This window comes from Equus asinus, chromosome 5, assembly GCF_041296235.1.
Source record: "Equus asinus isolate D_3611 breed Donkey chromosome 5, EquAss-T2T_v2, whole genome shotgun sequence".
Lineage (NCBI taxonomy): Eukaryota > Metazoa > Chordata > Mammalia > Perissodactyla > Equidae > Equus > Equus asinus.
This window is the reverse complement of record NC_091794.1, coordinates 16352182-16377407: the sequence shown is the minus strand read 5'-3', so window position 1 is coordinate 16377407 and position 25226 is coordinate 16352182. Positions and strand designations below refer to the sequence as shown.

Sequence of the window (25226 nt, the reverse complement as noted above, 5' to 3'; positions counted from 1 at the left end):
GATTAACAGACCCTCAGGTGCGTGCTAAGGCAAGAGGGGAAATAAGAAGAAGAGGATAGGTGAAAATTGGCCGAAAAAATGAAAGGAATATTGTAGCAGCAGGACATGGGGCTGTGAAAGAGGAGTTTGATTAAAGGATGGGAAGAGTATGTCTCCATTTAATTATAAAATGCACAATTTAAATGAAATGTTAGGCATTGTTAAAATTATGTAGTTACGCAATGGATTTGTATGCTTCCAGATGATTTTTCGTGGCAATGTTGTAGATATATCGATTAGTGATTTCTTTATCATTGTAATGTGGTTGCCAGGGGGAGAAAGAGAAGGAAGCTCTGTCTGGTGAAGTGATAGCCTGTCCAGACATGTGATGGTTTAGTAAGAACTGTGAAGAGCTTTTGAGCCCAATTTGCTGTTTATGTGGCTACTGGAGTGTTGCTATTTGATGGATGTCTCAGTGCATAGCATGGCTCCACCATACTGGCCAAAAAGACTATGATTAATAGTACCAAGCCTTTCCTCTGGTGAGTAACAATGAGTAAAGCTCTCACCTGGGAGAGGCAGATAAAGTCTAGCAGGACTGTAGACTAACATTTAAGAGCTGAACTTTTCTGTCTAAGTAAAAGCTACTGAGATTCCCTGGAAAAGTCTGTTTTTCTCACCTAGGTAAACTCTATTATCCCCACGACACGTTTTGTTGGGCTTTTCATCTTTGGGTGAGAGAAAATGATGCTGTTTGAGGATGAGAATAGAGAGAAGATTAAACAATTAATGTTTCTTCTACCACAAGAGGAGAACAAGGGAAGAAAATTAGAACAGACTTGAGAGCAGTCATCTATGCATTTCTACAGGTAAATTAGTGATACAAGGAAAAAAATAAGTAAAAATTTAAACAAAGTTGGAGGATAAATGATGGGCAAAGCTGAGTGGAAAAAGGAATGTTGATGTGGCATGATAGCAAGGTTGCCAATAGCCTATGTTTCTGTGAGGTCATGAATTTAGCCATAGAATTACTGCAGCGTGTTCTTACCAGGAACCTCAGCTGAACCCACTGTTTTTCCAAAGCGTGAGAAACTCCTTCATTCTGGTTTTCGCCCTGAGTTTATCACCCCACTGGTATTTGCAACATTGTCATAATTGTTTCTGCGGGCAACCTTAGAAAGCCTTGCTTCCTTGTTCTTTGAATCCACGCTCATTTTTTAACCATCATTTAACTATAAAAAGATATTTATTAGGTTGGTTCATTAAATGAAGAAGTGAAACAAAGTTCCTTATTTTTTGAAACCCAGTATATCCTTGCAGGCCATGTACCCATGCCCTCACTCTCTCTGGTCTGGTCACTACTGATGAGTCTGCTGGGCCTGCTGGTGCCCAGCAGCGCTGAGAGCTATCTAGGGATTTGTGACCTTTTCTATCAGTTACCACTGCTCAGCCATTAACAAGGATGTGGCCTTGAGCAAGTCAGTTCCCTTAATCTCCTCATCCGAAAAATGAGGGGGTTGGAGTAGATGAGCTTAAGGTCTTTCCAATTCAGGCTCAGTTTCCATGACTCTAAGCAAGAATCTTTATTCCTTTTAAATTCAGTTCAGCAGACATCAGCTGATCGCAGACCTGTGTGCGAGGCATTGCACACTAGAGGGTACACAAAGTAAAAATTGTCTCTGCCTTCCAGGAGCGTATAGAGCAGGAGACAAATTACACACAGAGTCCGTAGAATGTGCAGAGGGAGTAGTGCTCAAGGATTCGAGAAGGGCTCTTTCCCTTTGGGAAACGCTTCAGAAATGAGGTGGCATTGGGATGGCCCGTAAGGAAGCTATATGTAGACATTGGGAAAAGGGAGGAAACACAGGCAGGTGGTGGGAAAGAGTGGGCCTTTACTGCAGTGTAGAATGGACTATACACATCAGAGTAGGACATTAGAGTGGGGCTACAGTAAAGGAGCCTCAAATGCCAAACTGAGAAGTTTGACTTTAACCCAGTAAACAACGAGCCAAGGAGTGATATGTTTGGAATGGCACTTGAGAAAAATCAGTGCATCATTGGTGTAAAGAACAGGCTAGAGGTAAAGAGAATTGGAGGAAGGGAAGCCAGTGAGGAGGCTCTCACAGAAGTCCTGGCAACAGATGATAAAGGGATAAATAGGTGTTGGGATAGAAAGCAGGTGTTGATTCAGGAAACGCAGCCTGAGTAAAAACCACAGGACTTAGCAACTGATTGGAGAAGAGAAACAGAAGAAAAGAAAGACTTAAAGATGACTCCTCACTTGTAGGCCCAAGTAGCTGGAGGAAGATGGTGTTAATGGCAGGAAATGGGAATGCTGAGGAAGGAACCTATTTTGAGGGAAAGGCAATAATTCTGTTTTAAACTTTCTGAACTAGAAGTGCGTGTGCATTATCTGATGGAGATGTGAGCTTCTCAAAGTTAGAGGCCCCATCTTATTCACCTTTTCCAGGTGCCTAAGAGATGCTAGGTAAACACATGAATGAACAAATAAGCAAATGAATTAATGAACCAATAGCCATCAGTTATTTAGAATGTGAGTCTGGAGCTCAGTAGACAAGCAACAACTAAAGATAGCAATGTGGGTGTTCTTTACGGAGAAGTGATTGTTGAGGTCAGGGAGGGTGGGTGTAGGCAAAGGCTGAGGAGGAAATCTTGAGGAATATCTACATTTAGGGAACAGGAGAAAGAAGACAAGCCAGTGAAGGAGGCAGAAAAGAGAGCTGAGAGGTAGGCAGAAAGTCAAGATCCCACAGAGTCACCATGAGAAGCGAGCAGAGTTTCAGGAATAAGAGTTCATTGGGGCCCAATGTGGCCAAAGGGGCAAGGCCTGGGAAAACACCTCGAGGTCTGAGGTCTGAGACAGACAGTAGTTCTGTAGCCCTAAGGCTAAACTCCTCGGGGCTCGAGGATATGAAGGAAATGGAGACTTTGTAGTGAAGGGTGGAGAGAAGGCAAGAGCTCAGAAACGTGGCCAGGTCAGTGGGCATTTGAAAATAGATAAGAACTGATCACTGAAGAGAGAGACTGCAGTGGAGTCAAGAACCCTGGAAGAAGAGTCAGCTGTGGGGCCGGCCTGGTGGCACAGTGGTTAGGTTCACATGTTCCACTTTGGTGGCCTGGGGTTCACCATTTCGGAACCCGGGTGTGGACCTACACACCGCTTGTCAAGCTATGCTGTGGCAGGCGTCCCACATATAAAGTAGAAGAAGATGGGCACAGATGTTAGCTCAGTGCCAGTCTTCCTCAGAAAAAAGAGGAGGATTGGAGGAGGATGTTAGCTCAGGGCTAATCTTCCTCAAAAAGAAAAAAGAGAATCAGCTGTGACAAGGTGGAAGGACACTGCCCCTCTTCCCCCACCCTCAGCCTCCACCTCTGCTTCCAGCTCAGAACCACAAAGTCAACTCCATGTGCACTGACAGGGTGGGGTCGATGACGTCAGACCCCACGAGCAGACAGGTAGCAATGCTGAAAATGGAGCCTATTCTCCTGTCCCTGACCTGCTGGTCTCTGGTGCAAAGGTGCAGGAGCAGCCTCTCAACCAAGCCCCACAGTTCCGTCTCCATCAAAACGAATGATCACCATCACTGATTCATTTTACAGCCTTATTTTTCTTTGTTTGTTGTCTGATCCAGATGCAGCCGCTCTCTGTTCCCTGCCCCAATGAACATCTGCACTAGGCCCAAGCCTTGGAGTGACTTACCTGAAGAGTGACACCATTTATTTGGAAACTACTGTGAGTACATTATGCCTCCAGTGAAAGGCCTCTTAGTTCGCTTTATTTAATTAAAAAAAAAAAAACACAATTGTAAAAGCAGATGAAATTTTAGATGGCTTCATCTCGTGGATGCAGCGAGGTAACGAGACTCAGTCCTGAGGCGCCCACGGTGGTTCTCAGCTTCCAGCCTGCAGCGCCCACCCCGTGCAGCATCCTGCCCTCCTCGCCAGTTGGCTGTGCGAAGCTGGATCTGAGCACACCTTGCAGGCGCTGGTGCTATTCTGCTTGGTCATCTGTGCCTCTACCTGAAGCAGTGGCAGCTCCAGCCCTGTTTGCCTCTCACCACCCTTCTGAGCCCCTCTGTCGAATCTCCCTGCTGCTCCTCATTTCATGCCAAATGTGAGCCAGCTTTCCTCGGCTGTGTCTGCCTGCTGTCAGCTGCAGCTCTGTGCCCACGCTGCTGCCTCTCTGCTACTCTAGGGGGCCAAGGTCCTCCCCTAGGAGCTCTGGGCTCCTTCAGACACATCTCTAAGCCATTGTATCCAGCTCAGCTCTGCCCTCTGGATGCATGGCTCCATGTACCTGGTTAGTTCCCTCCATGTCAGGCATTTATGTAGGAGAAGTACAACCCTTGCAAGGCAAGGTGCAGAAGTAAGTTGGAGTAGGAGATGATGCTTGCAGGAAAACACTGATGATATCAACTATTGATATCAACTAGATTGGTATCAACTATTCATTAATGATTGCTAAAAGCAACAGATGGATATATATTTTTTATATATATATTTTATATATTTTTATATATTTTATATAGAACTGCCAGACATTTGAATTACTTAGAGACTGTGCATGCAAAATAACTTAATTACACATTGTAAAACAAAAGCTCATTCTAGCTGTTGTGTTCACACGTTTTCCCATACGGTGTGAGGCAGGTAGCGGGATGGTGTTTCACAGACATCTCTGTTACTGGAAAACGCTAAACCTGGAAGACTAGCATCCCTCTTAGGCTTCAGGTAGGACTTTCACATTCGTCTTTTCTGTCTTTGGCTATTCTGGCATAAATCAAACCCAAAGGGATGCAGCCAGAGCTTTTGTTTTGTTTTGTTTGTGTTACCTTTAATGCTTTCAGTCACCTGCACTGTATTTGATAGCAGTGGATGTGCAGGTGATAGGCGCGCCTGCCTGGCCAGATGGGAGATGGGGAGCATCAGAGTGTTCTGCAGTACTGACAAGTTCAAGTGATTGGGGACTAGACGTGACAGAAGGTCAAAACTCAAGTTTCTTCATCTCATGTCCATGCAAGGAACCTACTTGTATAAACACCTTCATCCATCCTTAAGTTCAAGTGCTAGGCGTGCCTTGGAAATTCCCACATCTGAGTAGTGCTCTGAGTTTTTCTCCATCACAGACTAACTGTGCTGGTGCAAGTAGCACAGCTCCACTAAGATGCAGACAGGTTTCAAAGGTCCTGTATCCTTTGGGAGAGAAAAGAATCTTGAGCACTCCTACCTTCCTGTGCTGCAGACAACCTAGATCCAGACCCAGAAATCAGGACCTCAGGCTTCCTGACAATCACAGGGAAGCCCCCAGTGAATGTCTGTTCCTGCCATTGGAGTATCACCTGTGCAGGATGCCAGTGCCTGCTCTCACATTTCACAGGTCCGAGAGAGTGGACAGACTGGGTTCTAATCCTTGCAGTCTGCTTTTCAGAGACTCAGCTCCCTCATATATAAAACAGAAATAATCATAAAACTTACAGTGACTTGATAAGTGCAAAAACCAATAAGGTGAATAAAGTAGAAAAATGTAGACTGGTTACAAAAATGTGTCCCTTTCTGTGGGTTGACAGTGCCCTGCACCAAGTCTCTGAAGGTTTAGGGGTGGGTGGGGTGGGGAGGGAGCCAGTGCTAGATCTTAAGATCTCCCACTCCCACCCCACCTGGACAGCCGTGCTCAGCTGCCCTGCCTACTGACCTGGATGGTTGTGATCATTAAAAGAGATGATGTACACACAGTGTCTGGCCCAGCAGGGGTGAGCAGATTTACTCAATCAACTAAACTTTACTATGTGCCTGGTACTGTTCTAGGCACTAGAGTAATGGCAGCAAACTTAACAAAAATCCCTGTCTTATGGAGCTGACATTCAGTGTTCTTCCCCTGTAAAGGACAAATAGACAAAATAGGAACATGGACACTAAGGCAGGACTGATTTCATTTTCTTTTGCTGTGTCTTTCCTTCCAGAAAGTAAAGTAGAGAGGGAAGGGGTGAAGGGAGGGGGCAGGGAAAGAGCAGGTATGTGATTCGTCTCCCTCCACCCCCGACACAGCCACAAAACCCCAGAACCATCCTCTGCCCTGATTGGTGGCCCAGAAGGCTGATCTCTCTGGACTGCATTACTCAGGCTCTCTTCTTCTCTGGCTTCCCTTTGGATTTGGCCAAAAGGAGACATCAGCTAGAGACAGGAGAGTGAAAGGGGAGTAGGGCCACAGCATTTATTAGTCCAGCCCACCCCCCACCCCCAACTCCAGTTCTGACTGGACTTAGAGAACACCACTCATTTCCTTGCTCCTTGAGTTTAACCGTTTAAAGCTGAGATTAAGAGCTTTCCACTACTGCTAGTCCCTGCTGCCACACCATCTCCCGAGGGTCCCTTAACCTTTTCTGTCCCTCCAGTCTAGAGTCCCTTCACTAAACTCTCTTCAGGTCAAACCTTTGACAGTGCCATCTGTTTCTTGCCAGGATCTGACTGATACAGTGAGGGAGAAATACACTGAAAAACATTATAAATCAGCCTTGCCCAGAAGGTTAAAAAAAAATTGAGAGAATAAAATGTTTTAATCACAAAAGCATCATAAATGGATCTGAAACATTAGACCGAGTAGTGAAAGGAGATGTTGTAAGAAGACGTGATCAGCCAGAGTGTCGAAGGTTGGTTTCAGTGAAGAGACCGTAGTGTTCAGGCATGATGGGCTTCTATAGGCCAAGTGTGGCTGGCTTGACCTCAGCTTGGAGAGGAGCTCTTGGCAGAGGAGCAGCACTGACAAACACGCAAACAGAAAGAAGGTGTCAAGAGGGTCATATGGTAAGATCAAAGCATAGAAGAAGGGATTGCTTATCCTAGCACTCTTTCTGCCTTTGCTGCAATTATAATCCATTTGCCCCTGCCCAAATCTAGATATTAAAAAGATTACTAAATAAAGAAAGTGCCTCCTTATAGCTGAAATGAAAAAAACCACATAACTGATGCTCTCTGTGAAGAGAGCTCCCAGCGTTGGGCACTGACCATGTGCCATCACTGTGCCGATCACTTGACATGAATTATCTCATTTGATCTTCACATCAGCGCTAGAGGGTGGGTATTATTTCCATTTTACAGACAAGGAAACTGAGGCCCAGAGAAATAGAGTAATCTGCCTAGGGCACACAGCTTCCAGATGGTGGAGCTCAGTTCTACCACCAACCCCCAGTGGGGTAGTTTGCTACCACCTCTTCTTTGTCCCCCTCCCCAAACACTCTACTAAACCTTTTCTGTGTATTATTGGGAAGGAGAGTAAGAAAATGGTTGTCACTCCAAAAAGATCCAGGGGGAGGGACATCATTGTTCTAAATTATCATGATCCAATGACTAAGTAATTATTTATCAAAAGGAGGTTCTGACTAATTCTTTCCTATCCAACCAGGCGAGTAAGTGAAAGGCATGTTAATGTGCAGGAGAGGGTGGGAGCCCAGCGAAGAGAGAAAATTGGGAGAGGGAAATAGAAGAGAGCACTCTCGTCTCAACAGCCCCTGGAGCCTGATAAGAGCTTACACAGATAAAATATTTATTTTCCATATGTTGCAGAAAGCATTGCCATCACTGTATGTGTGCAATATGTGCGAAGAAGTGTGAAATATATACATCAAATGCCACTGGTTAATTTCCATGCATTTAACATGCTTATTACCTACCATCTCATCAATATGTTTTAATGCATCTTTCTTTCCACATGCAATATGGTCTACTAAGGAAAGTGCCAACATCATCCACAACCTTACTCACTGCTATGTTTCAGCCCAAAACTTGTTGCCAGGGCCAGCACAATGAGAGTTAAAAGCCAGTAGGTCCTGCAGGCTAACTGAGCCGCCAGTCACCTTAAAACACCTTCCTGGTTCTTGAAGCAGCCTTTTTCTCTTCACAGAAATGTTTGCAGTGGGGAGATGAAAATGTTTTTGTTCTCTTTGGACAATCGGGAGATATTCAGTCAGAATGTCAGAACTGACCGTTGAAAGGCAGGTGCCTACGGCCACAGTTTTGTTTTGTTTTTTGAATGCGGAACTCCACCAGTGTCGCGGGAGGAAGTGCACAATGATTGGTCTGTTTCTCTGTGGAAGTGTTCAGGGTACACCCAGTTTTGCTTTGCATATATTTACAAAACATCTGCCCTTTTCTCCTTCTGAAATCCTTCCCCCTCACCAGCCCCCTTGCCCCTTTCTCCCGGTTTCTTTCTTTGTTGTTGTTGGCTTGTCTAACTTTTTCGTTGGAGCTTTCATTTTCCGGTTGAGGGGCGACTTCATCAGAGTGTATAATTTTAACATTGAGGGAGGGAGGGAGAGAGGGAGAAACAGAGAGAGAAAGAGAGAGAGAGAACAAGAACTGAAAAGAAAGAGGCTGACCAGCCAGCGCTTGGCAAACCAACCTTTGGCATGGTGACCAGGAGGAAGGTTCTGGTCTGGTTGGGAGTTTGCCTCTCTGAAATGCTGCGTGGCCTCGGCCGGTGTGCTGCTGCCCTCTAAAGGCTCCAGGGAGAAAGGCATGGCCACAGAGGCTTGGCCAGCCGCCCTCAGATGTGCCATGTTTATATAGCTCTTTTTACACAACTGAAGAAGGTATTTTCGATTAATTACTACACGACTTGCTCTTTCCTCCTTAATAAACTATGGACTACGAAAGTGTGGTCAAAATAACAGCACCTGTGCATGTCTACAGACTGCACAGACTGGTCGGTTTTAGTATTTCTCAGCTCCGGGCAAAGGAGTCGAAGAGAACTATAAGCGTAAGACGGGAATTGCTTCTAAGGACAGTGAGCGGCTCTTTGTTATCTGTGCAATTGGGAAACAGGCCAGTGGTATAAGGACAAGTAAAATGATATTAGGCAAATGAGGGTGTGAACCAGAAGGTTGAGTTTTCAGTATTTTCTGTTCATAGAGGTGATCCCAATGCTTCTGTGCTACGAATGTTCTCCAAAGGTGATCCTCAAGACGACAAACAGGAGGGTGTGGTGCAAGATGTCAGGTAGGAAGCAAGATCAAATCTAGGGAAGGAAGCAAGGGCATTTATATAAAGAACAAGACAATTTTCGCAACATTAAATATAAAAGAGTAACGTTGGTCGTTTGACCATGCACTCGTGTTTGAAAGAGGGCTTCCTTAATTTCCTGAGGTTCGCAGCTAGAACTAGCCTAGGCCTTGTCTGTGAGCATCGGAGAGAAATATTTTTTTCTAAGTGATATCTGTCATTCACGTTTCATCCTGATATTTAAATGACTCAGGAAGAAGTAGTCTAGCTTTCATGAGCAAAATGGCCCTATTCTTATCCAATGCCCTTCATGGATTCAGAGGAAAAGCATCCAGTCAAGGTAGATTTCATTGCTGCATAAAGAGCAGGAAATTTATTTGGGATTCAGACTACGACTATTCTCAAAACATACTTTAATTTGAGCTCTATTCCATTCCATCAACAAACATATATTGAATGAGAGCTTTGTCTAAGCCACCCAGCTTAACGCTATGCACTAGATGGCAAGACTGGTAGGGTAGAAACCAGGCTTGTTTTGTGCCCTAAACCCATGCTGACCCATCCTAGGACATAATAAGTATTGGTGAAATGAATACATGAATAAATGAATGGTAGGGGGAAGGAGGAAGGGAAAACGAACACAGGGAATTAAAAAATAACTAGTACATTTCCTTACCCTCAGAGAGTTTACAGTCTCATGGAATGGATAAGCACATAAACAACCATTACTGAAACAAACTTCAGTGAGTAAAATAAGAGAAGTAAAAAGTATTTGGAGATTTCAGAGAAAGGTGGGAGGGAGGAGAATTTCAGAGAGAGAGAGAGCAAGAGAGAAGTTCTCTCTGGTAGAGAGGAATCAAGGCAGTTACAGGATGGAGACAACATTTAGTAAATATAAAAGATAAGTATGATTTCAACAGTTAGAGTTGAAAAAACGGGCATTCAAAGCAAGGGAAATAACCTGAGCAACGATGTAGAGCTAAGGCTGTAGACTCCCCGGGATGTTCTGGGAATACTCAAGAAATCTGAGAGTCCAGTGTGGCCAATATGCTCTAGCTAGGCTAGAGCAGATACGGAACTCAGCTTGAGCGTCGGGCTCCTGTGATCATCTCAGATTTGGTGGATACAAAGAAGTAGGACTAGAGGAGTCAGGGAGGATAGAGAACTAGAAAACCAACAACAGTCTAAATAGGAAGCGTTAAGGGGATAGTAGTGGAAAGGGAAAGGAAATATTGATATGAACAACACGACGGAAGCAGGAGTGTCAGGACTTGACGAACTGGATTTATGGCAGGGAATGTGTATGACCTTGAGGTTTCCAATCTGATGACGAACCTGGTGACAGACAACAGTGATAGAAATAGGGACCTTAGAGGAGACATTGGTTTTTGTAGAAAAAGGAGCTGGGCTTTAGAGACTTCGATCTTGGATACTTTCTTAAACTGACAACCAGAAACCAGCTCCTTGGATCCAGGTCCTCATAGACACTCAAAATTTAGGGGTTAGTTCCGTAGTCATGGACTCAACAAACAGTTGGGAAAGCATTGTAATTTGTTGCTTCTCTTATATTGGCTTCCTCCATACCAAAAAATATGTCTGAAAGCTTCTCCTCTATTTTCGTCTTTTGATGCCATCTCTGCCTCCTGCCCTCTGAAAAAGCAGATTTGATTTCACAACCTGTTGGACCAGAAGCACAGCATGCTAATCATAACACCATATTCTGCGAGGGCAGATTTAACTACCCAGTATAGCAAATTTCAACACAAAATACTCTGTATAACAAGTCCATTGCCATGCTTGTAGAAGCAAGGAAAACACGGAAACAAATCTACTCACAACAAATTCTGTACCACACATAATCTTCTACCAAAAAATAAAATAAAATACTTTCTCTGGTCACCAGACACACAGTGATAGAAAAAGGCACAGAGCCAAGGAGTTTGGGGAGAATGTTCAAGGTGTGACTAATAATCCAGTTTGGCCGGGGCCTCCAGTCCATGCAGTATAAACTAAATATTTATCCATTTCTATCAGTTGCATTGTCCTAGGGAGAGGAGACTGGAGCTGACCAATAGCTCAGCTCTTTGGCTTCCCATTCCTGACCCCAAATAACAATTGGCAACAATTGCCTTCTAATTCTCTTTACCCATCTCTTCCTCACATCCTAGACACGCAATCATACTCCTGTACTCCAGGATCGTGCACTAAAGCAAAAACTAAAGGGAATCTTAAGCTTTGGATGAGTAAAGAGTTGGAATAGAGGATCTCTGTGTGACACCTCCCCTCTCCCTACTGGAATTGAAGCTCTTCTTTGTACTTTTCATTTGCTACTTTAACAAAAACTTCCGTCACTACCCCCTCTCGTCGGTACAGCCTGAAAATTTAGATTGTGATTTGAAATTATGTGTTGATCTAAAATGAAATCTAATAACAGCAAGAAAGTTGAATGTTCCATGATGTGTTCCATGAATAGAAACTTAAAGCTGGAAGGAACCTTTAAGGCCTTCTAATGCAAGCCCTTTATTTTACAGATGAGGAAACTGAAGCCCAGAGAGGTGAAGTGAGGTGCCCAAGGCCACACAGCAAGTTAGAGGCACAGCTAGTACCATAGCTCAAGTCTCCTGACTCCCAGTCCAGTGCTCCTCCCATTACTCCACGGGTCCTGTCTCTAAGCTTCCTGACAAATGCTAGAACGGTAAACCTCCACTAGTATTTTTCCAGACCATGTTAAAACTCTTAAGGGGGAAAAAAAAGGATGCTTTCTTGGATAATGTCAGCCATACGTAGCTCAAGCTGTCTAAAGTTCTGGGACAGGGTCTTTTTATGCAGCCAACAGAGTCCAAATGTGGTGCTGTTTGCTTGGCCCATATGCTTTCATGTGTTCCCAGTTAGGCCATTACTGGAGGGAAAAAACAAGAATCAGCTTGTTTTAAAACAAGGGACATACTGGACTCCCTCCCATCCCCCCTCAGAAAAAAAAAAAAAATCAAGTTATCTTTAACAGATTCTAAAAATGCCTTTTCCCAAATATGCAGTCAGTTCCTTCAAAGGGCCCTTTGTTTATTTTCAGGAAGAAACCCAAGACAGCTGAAAACCAGAAGGCATCTGAGGAGAATGAGATTACTCAGCCGGGTGGATCCAGCGCCAAGCCGGGCCTTCCCTGCCTGAACTTTGAAGCTGTTTTGTCTCCAGACCCAGCCCTCATCCACTCAACACATTCACTGACAAACTCTCACGCTCACACCGGGTCATCTGATTGTGAGTACACCAGTAAGGTGATGGTGTCTTCGCCGTGCCTGGAGCATGCTTCTCCCCTGGGTTCTGGCTTTTTTGCATTCAGAGCAAGCTGTTTCCATTTGGTCTTCTCAAGTAGCCAAAAGTAACTTGCCACCATTTTGACTCAGCCAACGTCCGTATTTTCAAAACTAGAATGTATTTTAAAACGAGGGGACCAACCATTTGGCCTCAAAAGACTGATTAATGACACAAACCACATTCTCTTTCATAACATTAATTCAAAAAAAGAAGTTGTGTCGCTGCTTTCTAATTATTCTTTTGTCCCCGTGATCTGAATAACGGCACTTCCACCATGACTAAATTGAACAACCAAATATGGACCTCAAAAGGCCAGTTAGACACAAGGAAACATCCATTTTGAAATTACATAACACAAGTCAGCTTTGCATTAGTTATTGGAGTCTCATGCAGCTTGGCTGAATTTCTGTCTTTCCAGTTTTTAATTTATTTTGAAGTGGTTAAAGGATAGCATAAATTTACAGAAGAAAAGAGAATGGCTTCCAAGAATTCAGAAGCCACCCAGACTTCACGTAGCCAATAAGAATTCAGGTTAAAAATATTTTTTAATTAAAAAAACTGCCTACAGGCTAAATTTGGAAATGGGCAGCTTAATGAGATCGTCGCTATTGAAATCACTCCATTGCTGTTTATTTTTGCTGTCTTCTCACTAATCTGGGAGTCACTTCTTCAAATTCTATTTTAAGAAAGTTGATAAATCACGTTTAGGAGATTGTTTTCTGTTTCTGAAACGTAACCCAATACCTCAGAGAGAAAAAACACGTATGTTGACAAAGGAAAGGAATGGAATAACTTTGGGGTACAATTGTAAAGAATATTCCTTTTAGTCTTGAGATACCCAACAACTATTCTGAACTGATCTCCATAGAGGATGTCTTGTAACAGGCAAAGTTGGCGTATTCTTCTTTAGAATGAGTAAGATAAGACCAAGAAAGTTTTATTTTCAAAAAGGATCCATTTTTCCTGTCCACGAAGACAAAAATTATTAATTAGGAAATGAGATTCTAAATGTCCTATTGTTGTTATTCTGACAAAACAAATGTAGAACTCTGCAAAGAGGGCAAGAGGTGAATGAGTTGGGGAGATTCCATTCTCTGCTTGCTTCATCATAATCGTCTCTAGATAAAAGGACAAGACCTAAGGGGTTGGGGTTGGGGTGAAGGGAGTTTGTTCTGCTCGTGGCTGGGCTGAGACCACACTCCAGCTGTCACTAGGAAGTGAAAAGAGAAGTAACAAGATCAAAATCTCTACAGCCCGTGTGATTTGTACAAAGTTGCTGCTTCCATAGGGAAACCTGGGGGTCAGAAGCCAGGACTGTGTTCTGTGGACTGTCGTAATAGTAACATCCTTGGCCCTTGTTGCCTAGCAATCTCCAGCCTAATAGTAATTACAGGAAGAATTGGAAAGTAACATGGCCCAGTGCCCATAGACATGTGCACACTGTCCCTATCTACCAGGAAGGTAGCCTGTTCCTGCGGAGAAGGGCCTGGAGCCCCTGCACACAGAGCTTCGTCGCCTGGCTTTCTGCCACACCTTATGGGGAAGATTGCATAGAATGGCCTTAGCCCAGAAATCCCCTGTTGCAGCAAAATCAGTCTTTTCCTGAATAGTAAAAGCCCTGAGCTTCATTTATTGTACTTTACCATGAGCATCCTCCCACCAGGCCCTGGGGTTAGCGTGGAATATGTACAAAGAACTGTACAAGCATGGTGCCGATACACGGCTCCTTGGTGACCCGGAGGAAGCCAGTGGATCTGAGCTCAGTGTCTGAATGCAGTTGGAAGGAGAACAAATAGGGAAGAGAAACCTAATCTCCAGCTGTTTAGAAAGTCATTTTGATTTTGCCATTAAGACGTGTTAGTCTTCTCAGCCCCAACCTGTTGTTTAAATTGATTATACTTTTCTCCAAATATATTTGGATTGTAGTTTGTCCTGATTTGAGCCTACACTTAGAAGAAAATTGTTTTTAGGAAAGATTCACAGAAATCTGTCCATTTGGAGATTGCTTGAGAGAAGACAGGAAAGAGGTTTATTTTAAGCTGTTAAAATTTTTGGATGCTCTTCTTGCATTCAAGAGGATTTTTTTTTTTTTTTTTTTTACTTTCAAATGTCATTCTTACCATAGATTAATTTAAAAGCCTAATTTCTTTAAGGTAAAATATTCAGTTCCTATTTAGAACTAGCAGATTTGGGGCATTTAAAAATAGTGCCCTTGACTTGCTAGTCTCTTTAACTTCAGAAACATTCCACCAGTGTATGGTGTTCTGAGCTTTCACAAGTGCCTGAGTTTTTATAGCACCTTTTCATTTGTCATGTGTTTTGCAAAATTATTCTTAGTCGTGCCTTATTGCCCATTTCCTGTCAGTCATTATATTTCTTCCCAATTTACAGATGAGAAAACTGAGAAAATTGACACCCAGATAGAGGAATGACATGCTCAGTAGTTAAGTCACTCAGACACTGAGGGGTGTTTACGGATTTGCTGTCACTGTGAGCAGCCTGGATGCTCTGTTCCAAGCCCAGAGATGTCACTCCTGGCTCTAAAGGGGCATTTTGAAAATGTGCAACCACTCCTATTGGTGACTAGGTAATAAAACACAATGAGGAAGCAACCCCACAAAGGCAGCGTCAGCTCTGCATAGGAACTGAGGAGGGCGTGTAAGCCACAGTATGTTGCATGTGAAGGGCACAGACCACGTCTGACCCCATAAATTCTCAGTTGACCATCCAACCTGCTGAGCCGCTTCAAATCTGGCAAAAGATCCCAGTCGTGGTCAACACAAGAAAGAATATGGTTGAGAAATGCTTTCCTTTGTGAGACGATGAGGTTAAGATTGCTACTGAACTGTGTGCTGCTCTGCACCAACAATTTCCTTTTAGCAATATTCCCCCGTTATCTCCTAGCTTGTCACCTCTTCACCGTTTCTAAAAATCTAGCGGTAAACAAACTCAGACAATGATAACAGGAAGCATTAAGATGAGTTTCGGAATGCAAAGGCGACAAAACCCCTAGGTGTTTGACACAGCAGTTACCCACTGAACGGGATAAGGGTGAGCTGAGCCGAGCTCTCCCGTCACATGCTGACACAGGACTCAATCAAATCAGGAGAGCCGATGAGGCTGTCCCGTGAGAAGCCCTTCTCGCGGACTATGAAGCTACAGCAGAGCACAGACATGTAACATATGATAGATGCGACCAGAACTTTTTCTTGCATATTTCTCCCATTTTGTTTTCCCCCAAATAAGGCTCCCCTTGAAGAGAGAAGGGATTCTCCCCGCTTTGGCATCCTCCCTACCTATGGCTGTAGATCTACCTTTTCTTTTGTAGGAAGCTGACTTCCGTGGTTACTTACCCTCCCGTGTTTTGCTCTGGCCTCATCAGCCTATCTCATTTTTTGTGTCCTTGCCAAGACACACTTACACTTTAGCAGTTTTTATTTATTTTTAATTTAACCTTTACACCTCACCAAACTGTTGTGTGGGTGGGTTTAACTTTAGCTCTGTAGGTAGCATGACTGCTGCAGCTGCACACCGTCGAGGAGACCGGGGGCTCTGCCCTCTCTCTGTCTTGCCATCCGCCTTCATCAGCCTTCCCCCTCCCAGCCCTTTGCTTCACCCGTCCAAGTCCCCGAGATTAAAAATTTTAGTACACTTGGTTCAGTTTGAACTTTTCAAGCAATTTTTCAGAGAACAAAACAAAGAGGATTTTTTTTATGGCAAACTCCATTAATGCCACATTAAGGCTGACATTTTAATTACCCCAAAGTCAGGAAATGCAAAGTTCAGGTTCCCACAGCAACAGAAACCGTCCCCTTGAGTGCCCGTACCACAGCCAAGTCTTTCATTCCTTGACTGCACAACACCCGGCCTGGGGACGTTGTTTTTTGTCCACCTATGTGGAAAGGAGCTCAGCTTTTATCCTTTGTTTTTTCCTGTAACTACAGTTGAGGATATGGGTCTTTAGCTTCCCTCCCCAAACTGTCTATATGTATTATCCTGGAACGGAAGACGATTAGATCTCTACATGTGCACACGGACAGAATTAAAGTTGCTGTGGGAACATTAACTCTGATTTCCGGACTTCCGTGCCAGTCACATTTAAACCATAATGTTGTAATTTTTGGCATGTAATAAATGTGCATTTCATGTACACAGACAGAAAGAAGCATAAAATGTATTTTAAAGAGCAATTAATTACTAACTTTGTGATTAAAAAACATTTGGTGCATGTTCCTTCCCATTTAGCATCAGCTGCTGGTCTTAGCCAGGCCTAATAGATGACATACTGTGTCTCATCCTGTATCTCAGATGTACTTACTGTATGTTCCTGCTCTTCTAGATAATTAATTCCTTAGTAAAGCTGCAGGGGGAAAACAAAATGGAAGGAATATGCAAGCATGTAAATAGGGTAAAGGATATTTTGAAGGAAATGATTCATTCCTGCAAATAAACCTCTTAGTCCCTGACAAAGAGCCAGAAATCTGCTAAGTGGGTGTAGACAAAGGTTTCTGGCCACCTTAGAGCATCTGGTCCAGGCCATAAGAACAACTTGAAAGAAGACTTCCCCCGAATTCTGGGCACGCCCAATGCGGGAAGGATTTTGCTATGTAATAACTTTTCAGGCTTAAGGCTTAAAAAGTTACTTGACTCTGTCACAACTTTTCAGTTTATGTTCAACCTGGAACAGAAAAATTGTAGGGAGTCAGGTAAGATATGGGTTTTGCCAAAGCACCCCCGATTTGGAAAGTAGTGTTTTGTTCTTCCTTTAGCTTTGAATCTTGTTGACTTATTTGTGTTGGAGAAGGAAGGGTTTGTTTCAAAAGAACTGTTTAAACAAGTTTGCGAGTAAGAGGAATTGGTAGCAGTACTCTAAGGTACGGTGTTTAAAAACTCAAATACTGCAGCAGTTATTCGAAACTGGGTGAGATGGAATTTTGACTGAAAGGATGTGTGGCTTAAATGCTCATGTAAAGCTTTAAGGTTTTAAACTTGAAGGGGAACACGCTCATGAAGAATTTGAACCTCTGTTCTTGCTTTTGTGCACGATCACTCCTGTCATGTATTGCTTTCCGTGCAGTGTGGCGGCGTATGGTATTTAAACTTTCAGAAAGATGCTTCGGTTTTTCCAGGGCTCTGATTTGCCTTCACTCGGGCTGTCTGTATGTGTGAATGTATGTCTGTATGAGTGAAGATTGCTCAAGCGAGTCTGAAGGTCTCTGGCAAATTTGACTGCGTGTTCAGAAAGTTTCCAATCGGAAAGCTGATTCAGTGTAAAACCTTCCAAAAACTTCCTGAGGCACCTGTTCGCATGAAAAGATTGGATTTCTGCTGGAGGTGCTCAGAAGGCAGTGTTTATAACTGAAGATCTCTGGAGTGCCAAAAAAAATGAAAAACATTTTGGCCCCGAAAAAACCCCCATAAATGTTCAAAATGTATAATCAAACAAAAGCTTCATTTGGATTCAAATGCATGTATCTCAGCAGATGTGTCTGAACGAACTGGAATCCCACAGGAGCAGCTGAACTGGATTTTGGTATGTCTTGATAACTGAAAGAGTTATTCTTAGACTTTGGAAGGACAAAAATGGTCCATCTGTGAAGAACCGTAATAGAGACATGGCAAAAAACAGCATCCTCTGAAAGAGTTTATTTATGGAATTTAGGACAAGTTGGACAATCCTGAAAACATTTTGGGGTCACACTAATTTGCTGAAGAAATATAGCCAAAAAATGGGGTGGAATAAGCAACCACAGATAGTTATTACCCTATGGCTTGCTATTCGTTTTCTAACAGATTCCATGTCAGTGAAACAGTAAATAGAGCATCTTTGGTAGAACTAAGTGTTCTCATTGTCCCCAAAGTGTCCTACATTCTCTTTATTCTACTTCCGATAAAGAATTCTATATTTACATTTTCATTGCTAACACTTGAAACTGTTTTCTGCTATTTCATTAACCAAGTAAACCTCTTACCTATTAAGTGTGGATTCATTTCTTTAAAGATAGTATTTCCCTTTTTAGAAAGTCACCTTTCTGCCTGAGTTAATTGATACACAGTCTCTTTGGAATTGTTTTTATTGCCTTGGATGCCCTCTTATTTAGAGGTTTCAGTGTTTAGTCCAGCGCTTAGACATTGGAAGGCCAGTTAATTTTTTTATTTGTTCTTCTTTCCCGGAGGTTCCACTTTGTATATCTGGGGACACATTTATTTTTAAAAATCATATTTCTTAGAGTTTCATGTCATCATCTACCTCTTTTTTTAAAATTGTCCCTTTTTTTTATAAACCTTGCCCTCTCCCTACAATGCTAAGTTAATTGGATGTCTTCCATGGCCCCTTGATGCAGTAATTTCTGGTAGTCACTCTTGCCTCATTCATTCATGCATTCTTTCATTCAGTCATTCAGCGAATGTAATTGAACCCATGCTTCTGCCAAGTCCTCAGCTAGGACTAAGGGCAAAGGTATAAACAAGATGCCATCCCTCACTTTAGGAACTCAGAGTCCTCCCAAACACTTTACTAAGCTTGTAACCCTGTAAAGGGGCCATAAAAATGCAGTGTTAAGGTGTTCAACGATGAACAAAAAGCTACCGCGCTCCTAAGGAGGGAGCTGAAGCAGTAGGAAGGGCTTCGCAGGGAAGGGGACATTAGACCTGGATCATGAGGAAGAAATGTGTGTGAAGTAGAAGAGGGAGGGTGTGGCATTCCAGTCAGAAGGAACAGAAGCAGAGCCGCAGAGGCACAGAAAGAGCACGGTGTTCTCAGAAAACAAAGCGGTTCAATTACGGTACTCAGACCTTCTGATGCCTCATTTTAATCATGGAATGGTTTATATTTGAGTACCATTGCCATCATTAAAATTCAGCTGGGCTGAACCGTATGTCCCTTTTAGAGACATTTGCTTTCCAAATAAATAATAAAGCAAGACGCCCATTTATTTCCTAACGGGCAAAAACTGTCCTTATTTCCATGCAGTCAGTAGAGGTAGGAAAGTATTCTGAGGGACCTGCTGATAACTTATTGATGAGCAGATTTCAAAATAGCTTTTCCTGATGAGAAAGGTGCATTCTTGGAGCCACAGAGTCACCTCTCAGTGTCATGCTGGAACTCTTCTCATTGACTCGTAGTCTCCCAGATTCTAGCAATCTGTCCTCTTAAGAAATCCTCCCAGGTCCCTTGGCAAATCTGGTCTCGTGGCCCATTGCCTCGAGTTATGCCAGGCCATATTGCTCTCCCGGATATTGCATGAATGTGCTTATGATTGTCCACACAGAATTGTTACGACCAACTGCTGGTTTTCAGGGCTCTATTCTTCATCTTGCCATCTCATCTCTTGCTGGAGGACATCTTTAATTCTTATCTGCAGCTGCTAGTGACAGTTTCATATGTGCTTCCTCTGCTCGTGGCAAATTCCCTTATATAAAATTAGTGTTCCTCCGTATCTGCCAGGGCTTCTCACATCCTGACTTTAAAAAATAAATAAATGACGCATGCATGACTTCCCTTGGAGATGTATCATTCAGGATCATGTGAGAGCATTCATAAAGATTCTACGAATTCCTTGCTTTAAGGAAATTTGAAGTCAGATCCTTCTACAAACTACCTCACACAAGGTACCATAGTCACACCCCTTATCACCTCATCGCTGAGTAAGCACTTTCTGCTTTCTTTTTTGCTTTTCTTCTGCTTCTATATCCTTTGTTCTCTCTAAGGATTGTGTACCAGGTAGAACTTTTTATCAGCACTGAAAGAGATTAAAGCTTACCTGGTCTAAACCCATTATTCTACAGATAAGGAAACCGAGGCCCAAAAAGGGCAAGTGTCACACCAGAAGGTTCCCAGCATGGTGAGTGGAAGAGCCAAAATAGAACCGTGCGCCTCCTCCCTCCATATGATGCTGTCTGTTACTGAGTCTGCTTCTAAGAGAACTTCTGTTTTCTGAACGAAAAGGGAGTGAGGACTATTCATCCAATAGTTTACTGAATGCTTTCAGTGTGGTGGACCAAGGCTAGTATCGTGCAAGAGGCAGCTTTATAAACTGGAGCCCTACGCTCAGAGACTTTGAGTCCCATAGAGAAGATAAGATATTTACAAACAGCCGCCCTGCAGGGTGCTTACAGATACGTCCCCGTATACCTGGATGCACAAGAGCATTGATGCACTCACATGGCAAGCTTGTGTAGAGTGTGTCCTATGTGGCTGGCAGAATGCTGAGTTCTGAAGGAGGACAAAGGTGGAAACAAGCAGACCCTGCCACCAAGAATCTTACAACTTAGTACATGTCCTCAAATTAGTATTATCTTAGATAGAAGTTAGAAAGTTCATAAGATACATTATAATCCAGTTAAGAGTAACATCCAGTTCACTTTATCAGAGAAGGTTCCATTTGAGCTCTTGGAAGATGAACAGAATTTTATCAGAGGTGAGGCTCTAGGGTAAGGCAGAAGGAGTTTGCCTTCTGGTGCAGAGCTGTGGAAGGGTTTTCAGTAGGGGTTGCCATGACCAGGACTTTGCTATGGGAAGATCTAATTTAACATCAAGGATGTGGAACATGCCTGGATGTGGGAAGGGGTGACTGGAGGGAAGAGAGAGCCCAGGGAGCTTTGTCAGTAGTTCAGACTATTGGTAGCCTGAAGGGGGCTGGTGACAAGAGGAATGGGGACGATTCAGGTTCAACGGACTTTGTGGATGAGAGTGGACAGCTCTGGGAGCTGACTATTGGGTAAAAGAGAGGAAATTACCCAAGATCACTCCAAGATATCAAAAAGAGAAGATGAAGAGGAAGTGTTTTGAAGAATAGTATGCAGTTCAGTTTTATACAGTGCTGAGTGTGAGATCCCAGGGGTAGACCCAGTGGAGACAACTAACACGGAGTCACAAATAGGGGGCTGGAGCACAGCAGGAGATTGGAAATAGGGCAACAAACACTTTGGTCATGAGGCCATACTTTAAACTGTGAATGTCAGAGTAAATTCAAAGACAACTTTGTTGAGAGAAAAAAGGAAAATAGAACCTTGGGGAATATTTACAATAAGTGATTAAAAAAAAAAAAAGAAAAGAAAAAGCATGAAGTACTGTCAAAGGAGGAAAGGGAAAGAGGGTCTGAGATATAGGAGGAAAACCAGGATAGCACAGCGAGACCCTCAGGGAGGGCAGGGTCAGCAGTGTTGGGTGCTGGGGGCACCAAGGATTGGCAGCTTCCTGGAGGCTGTCAAGAGAGCAGAGTCAGATCCATGACAAAAACACCATGAAAAGTCGTCAGGAGCAAACAGAGGAAGAATGGGGAAGCAACAATTGTAAAGTGCTTTTTAAAGAAGTTTAGTCCTTTCAAAAGAAATAACGAACAGGTAACGCAAAAGCAGGGTACTGAAGATTTTTACAATACAGGAGTCGCCAGCCCATTTATAGACTGAAGAATAAAAACCAGTGTTTAAGAGACTCTGCCATTAAATAGGCTAGGTGAGAGAGAATTAGACCTCCCATTTTACAGGGCGGTTGGAATGATAAATATGTGTAAGGAAAATTTGAAGTCACTACCCAAAGCCAAAGAGTCAGTAATTTTATTCTATTAGTTCTTTCTCTACTTCTTCCCAACGTTGCTTTCTCTTCCTTTTAGCTGATAAGAACTAATGCTGTGAAAGAATTGCTCCATGTCTTCTTCGGATGTCTTCACAAATACTCACTTACCCTCAGTAATCTCTGAGCTTTAGGCAAAGGACAGGTATTGTATACTTTGGGCATTTACATTTTTAAAAAAAATTTTAAGCAAGTTATCTGAAAGCATACTCCTTTTAAAATGCCACCTTTTCTGAACTTTTTTCATGATAGGTCCAATTCAGGTAGCTCTGTAGTTACTAATAACTAACCTATGTGTTGCTCTCATATATTCCTTCATTGTACGTCCTCAAGTTCATTATTTGTGTGGCCTTTTCAAGTCATTTACTTAGATCATGTTGCACTCTTTGATAGTTAAAGACACTCCTAATGCCACCGTCACCTGGACACACATATCTACAATTACTTCTATTTCAGAATGCTTCTCTGGAACCAACTGAATCAAATGTTACTTTACTCTGCCATTAAATAATCTGTAAAACTAAATAAGAAAATTATTTTATCACTACTGGAAGTTATATAAATAATCACATGGAAGAATTTTGAATATGACTCCTTATAATTTCACAAGGAAGAATGAATTCATAGTTGACGTCAAAATAGACCTTGAGGAGATTTTCCTCTCCTCTCCAACCCCAAAAAGGAATTTCCTCCTTCTCATTTCTCTTCAGTGGTTTGGGCGAGGTTCATGTTATCAGTTTTATATCAAGATCTCAGGCAGCATTAAATCAGGGCGTACAGAATTTTTAAGAAAGCTTGGTGTGGCACGTAGCCCACAACATGAAGAATTTGAAGAATTAACAAGTTAACTTTGTCATTCAGATTTTTGCTGTAATCATTTCCTTTCCTGTATAATCAGTTATTTTCTCTTTGCATCGTATCTCAGCTGTGTACTTGGATATAAGGGAGACAATGGAACAAAGGTGTATGTGAATTTGAGCTACAGAGCATAAATTCCATGTCTCATGGAAAATACACATGCAAATGCTGAACTTCAACCGTTAGAAATTAACCCCAGCAGAAAGGATGGAGGGAAATACTTTCCTCGGGGAAATACTGTACATCTCTCCAGGCAGGCCTGGGTGTTTTTTCCAATTTTAAGAAAATGCCCAGAAATCTAGCCGATTCCATTTTATTCCTGACCTACACATACCAGAGGGGTGACTGGATCCTGGGTTCCTGAAGCAGCCTCGTAATCCTGAGTTAAAGGCTGAGAGAGGCACTCCCGAGCAGACTTGGCGTCCTTGGGCAGTGACACAAGCAGAGGGTTTAGGCAGTTGGTACGCCCCTCCCTCCAGAGGATGAATTCTTGACCTGGAGGCCTTAGACACCACTGGTGCCATGAGTGAACCTCCCTCTCCGAGTCCATGAACTTCCTAAGAAGATGTGCACACACACACACGTACGCACGCCTATGGGTGTGCTGTTCTGGGACACGAGTGTGTACCTTTCATTCTATTGGAGTCAGGGAACTAAAAGGATGAAAGAACCCCTTCCCCATGTCATATCCCAGTCAGAACCTGCATCCTCAAACGTGGCCTCCAGAGGAAACTAAGAAGCAGGAAGGAGAAGTCCGATGCTAGCATCCAAATGCAGACTGACTCCCGATGCTCTTTCAGGTCCCTTCAATATGCCCGCAGGGCAGGGCGGGATGATAACAGACATCTGAAGCTATTTCTTGAACATGTTGATAATGGACTAAGATTTGGACCGTGTATTGCTCAGAAAATGTTTTCTCAGCCCCATGGTCTAGTTGTTTGCTCTTTCTAATGTGAACTTCAGCGTATGAATGCATTTTACATGCCTTTACCTAAGCTCCTGTGTTCCCATTTCCTCATATGCATAATGAGAGTGAAAATAGTATCTATGTCATTGGGTTATTATAAGAATTCAATGGAATGCTTTATGTGAAGCCCCTAAAACAGCACCAGACAGACAGCCAGCACTCGGTCAGTTTGAGCATTAGCTATAGTTTAAGTGTTTTAAATCATTAAGGGAATATGTACTAAAAATTGATGCAACATAAATGCAGGTTGTAGCAGGTGCCCTTGCTTCCCCCTGGGAATGACCGAGACAAAAGCCCCAGCTCTGAGGAGGAGAGTGTGTGGGAGCCGTTCCCCTCCTGCCAGCAGGAGAAGGCCCGGCCCTCCCGTCCCTTCTGAGACAGGGAAGCCTCTCCATGAGCTTTCTTTTATTCTCCCATTTCTCTGAATTTTTCTAAAATTAGAAAAGGAATAATATTCACTAAGCACCCACTCTGTGTCAAATACATTATATCATTCTCACAAAACACCCCATTTTACAGATTAGGAAACTGTGGCTCGGAGAAGTGAAAAAAACCTTTCTGAATGTTTTCTTCCTGGTGTAGGGAAGGTTTCAAGTATTATTTGCATTCTATTATAGTATTAACCTATTACGTTCCTTCTTGTCCTCCAGTGCATTCTAATCCATGGGAGACTTCCAAATTATAGACAATGGACTTGTGCACTGTCTTTCCTCAGAATGCGTTGTAGAGCCTGTGCGTGCCCTTACTGTGTGCCCTTAGGGGTCCTCTCACCATAGCCACCTTCCAGCCCTAATAGCTGAAAAGACCAAAACATCGGGCCCTTAGAATGGGCAACCTGCTGGGCTGGCACATCAGAGAGCCCCTTGCAAAGAGATGTACTTACAACCAAAGAAATACATCTTTTATCTTGTTTGAAAGAAAGTCTGCCTGATGGCTTCGGAATATTTTGAAATAATTCAAAATAGAGGTAAAGTTAGAAGACTTAATGTTACACTGCAGAGGAGGATTGCTCTTAATCACCCCACTCTCTGACCTGCTTCCCTTCTGAAGCAGTTTGCAGTAGGGAGAAAAAAATGGCATCTTAAGAAATTCAGTAAGACTTGTTGGCTCATTGTCCTTAGTGAGCCTTGTGTCCCGCGGTGCCCACGTGGGTTTTGATCATGCGTGGAGATGATTGTGGACAATTGCTTCTCAACTCTGGAGCAATTTTGCTGCTGCGTATGGAGTTCCAGAGACACCTGAGTGTGCAACTTGAGCTACAAGTCTCTTAGTAATGTTTGCAGATCAAATGCTAACCTCGATTGTGTGCAAGTCTGTATAAATCCCAAGTCAGAGCTTTAAAATAAGAACTTACCGAGTCATGATTTCTGCATCTTGTATGCAGTCTTCCTTAAATCACATGTTGATGGCTAATCAGCAGAATCCAAAGACACAAATTAGATGGTACAATATTTACAGAGAAAATATATGTGTAGCTTGAAAAGTAATGATCCTCAGGGTTATAGTCCCACCAAAAAA

General features: G+C 43.0%; 1 protein-coding gene across 50 annotated transcripts in view; it reads left to right on the top strand.

The window, feature by feature from the left end:
- ZBTB20 (zinc finger and BTB domain containing 20) overlaps nucleotides 1–25226 on the top strand; it is a 770050-nt gene that overhangs the window by 693199 nt on the left and 51625 nt on the right. For 30 of the 50 annotated variants that reach the window (XM_070508896.1, XM_070508879.1, XM_070508889.1 and 27 more), the window contains 3 exons: nucleotides 3633–3733; nucleotides 11526–11689; nucleotides 12065–12252. In XM_070508896.1, coding sequence (XP_070364997.1) covers nucleotides 11679–11689; nucleotides 12065–12252 — 199 coding nt within the window. In that variant the 5' untranslated portion in view covers nucleotides 3633–3733; nucleotides 11526–11678. Of the gene's footprint in view, nucleotides 1–3632; nucleotides 3734–4650; nucleotides 4732–11525; nucleotides 11690–12064; nucleotides 12253–25226 lie in introns of all 50 variants that reach the window. The other 20 variants (XM_070508901.1, XM_070508910.1, XM_070508907.1 and 17 more) reach the window with 2 other exon arrangements.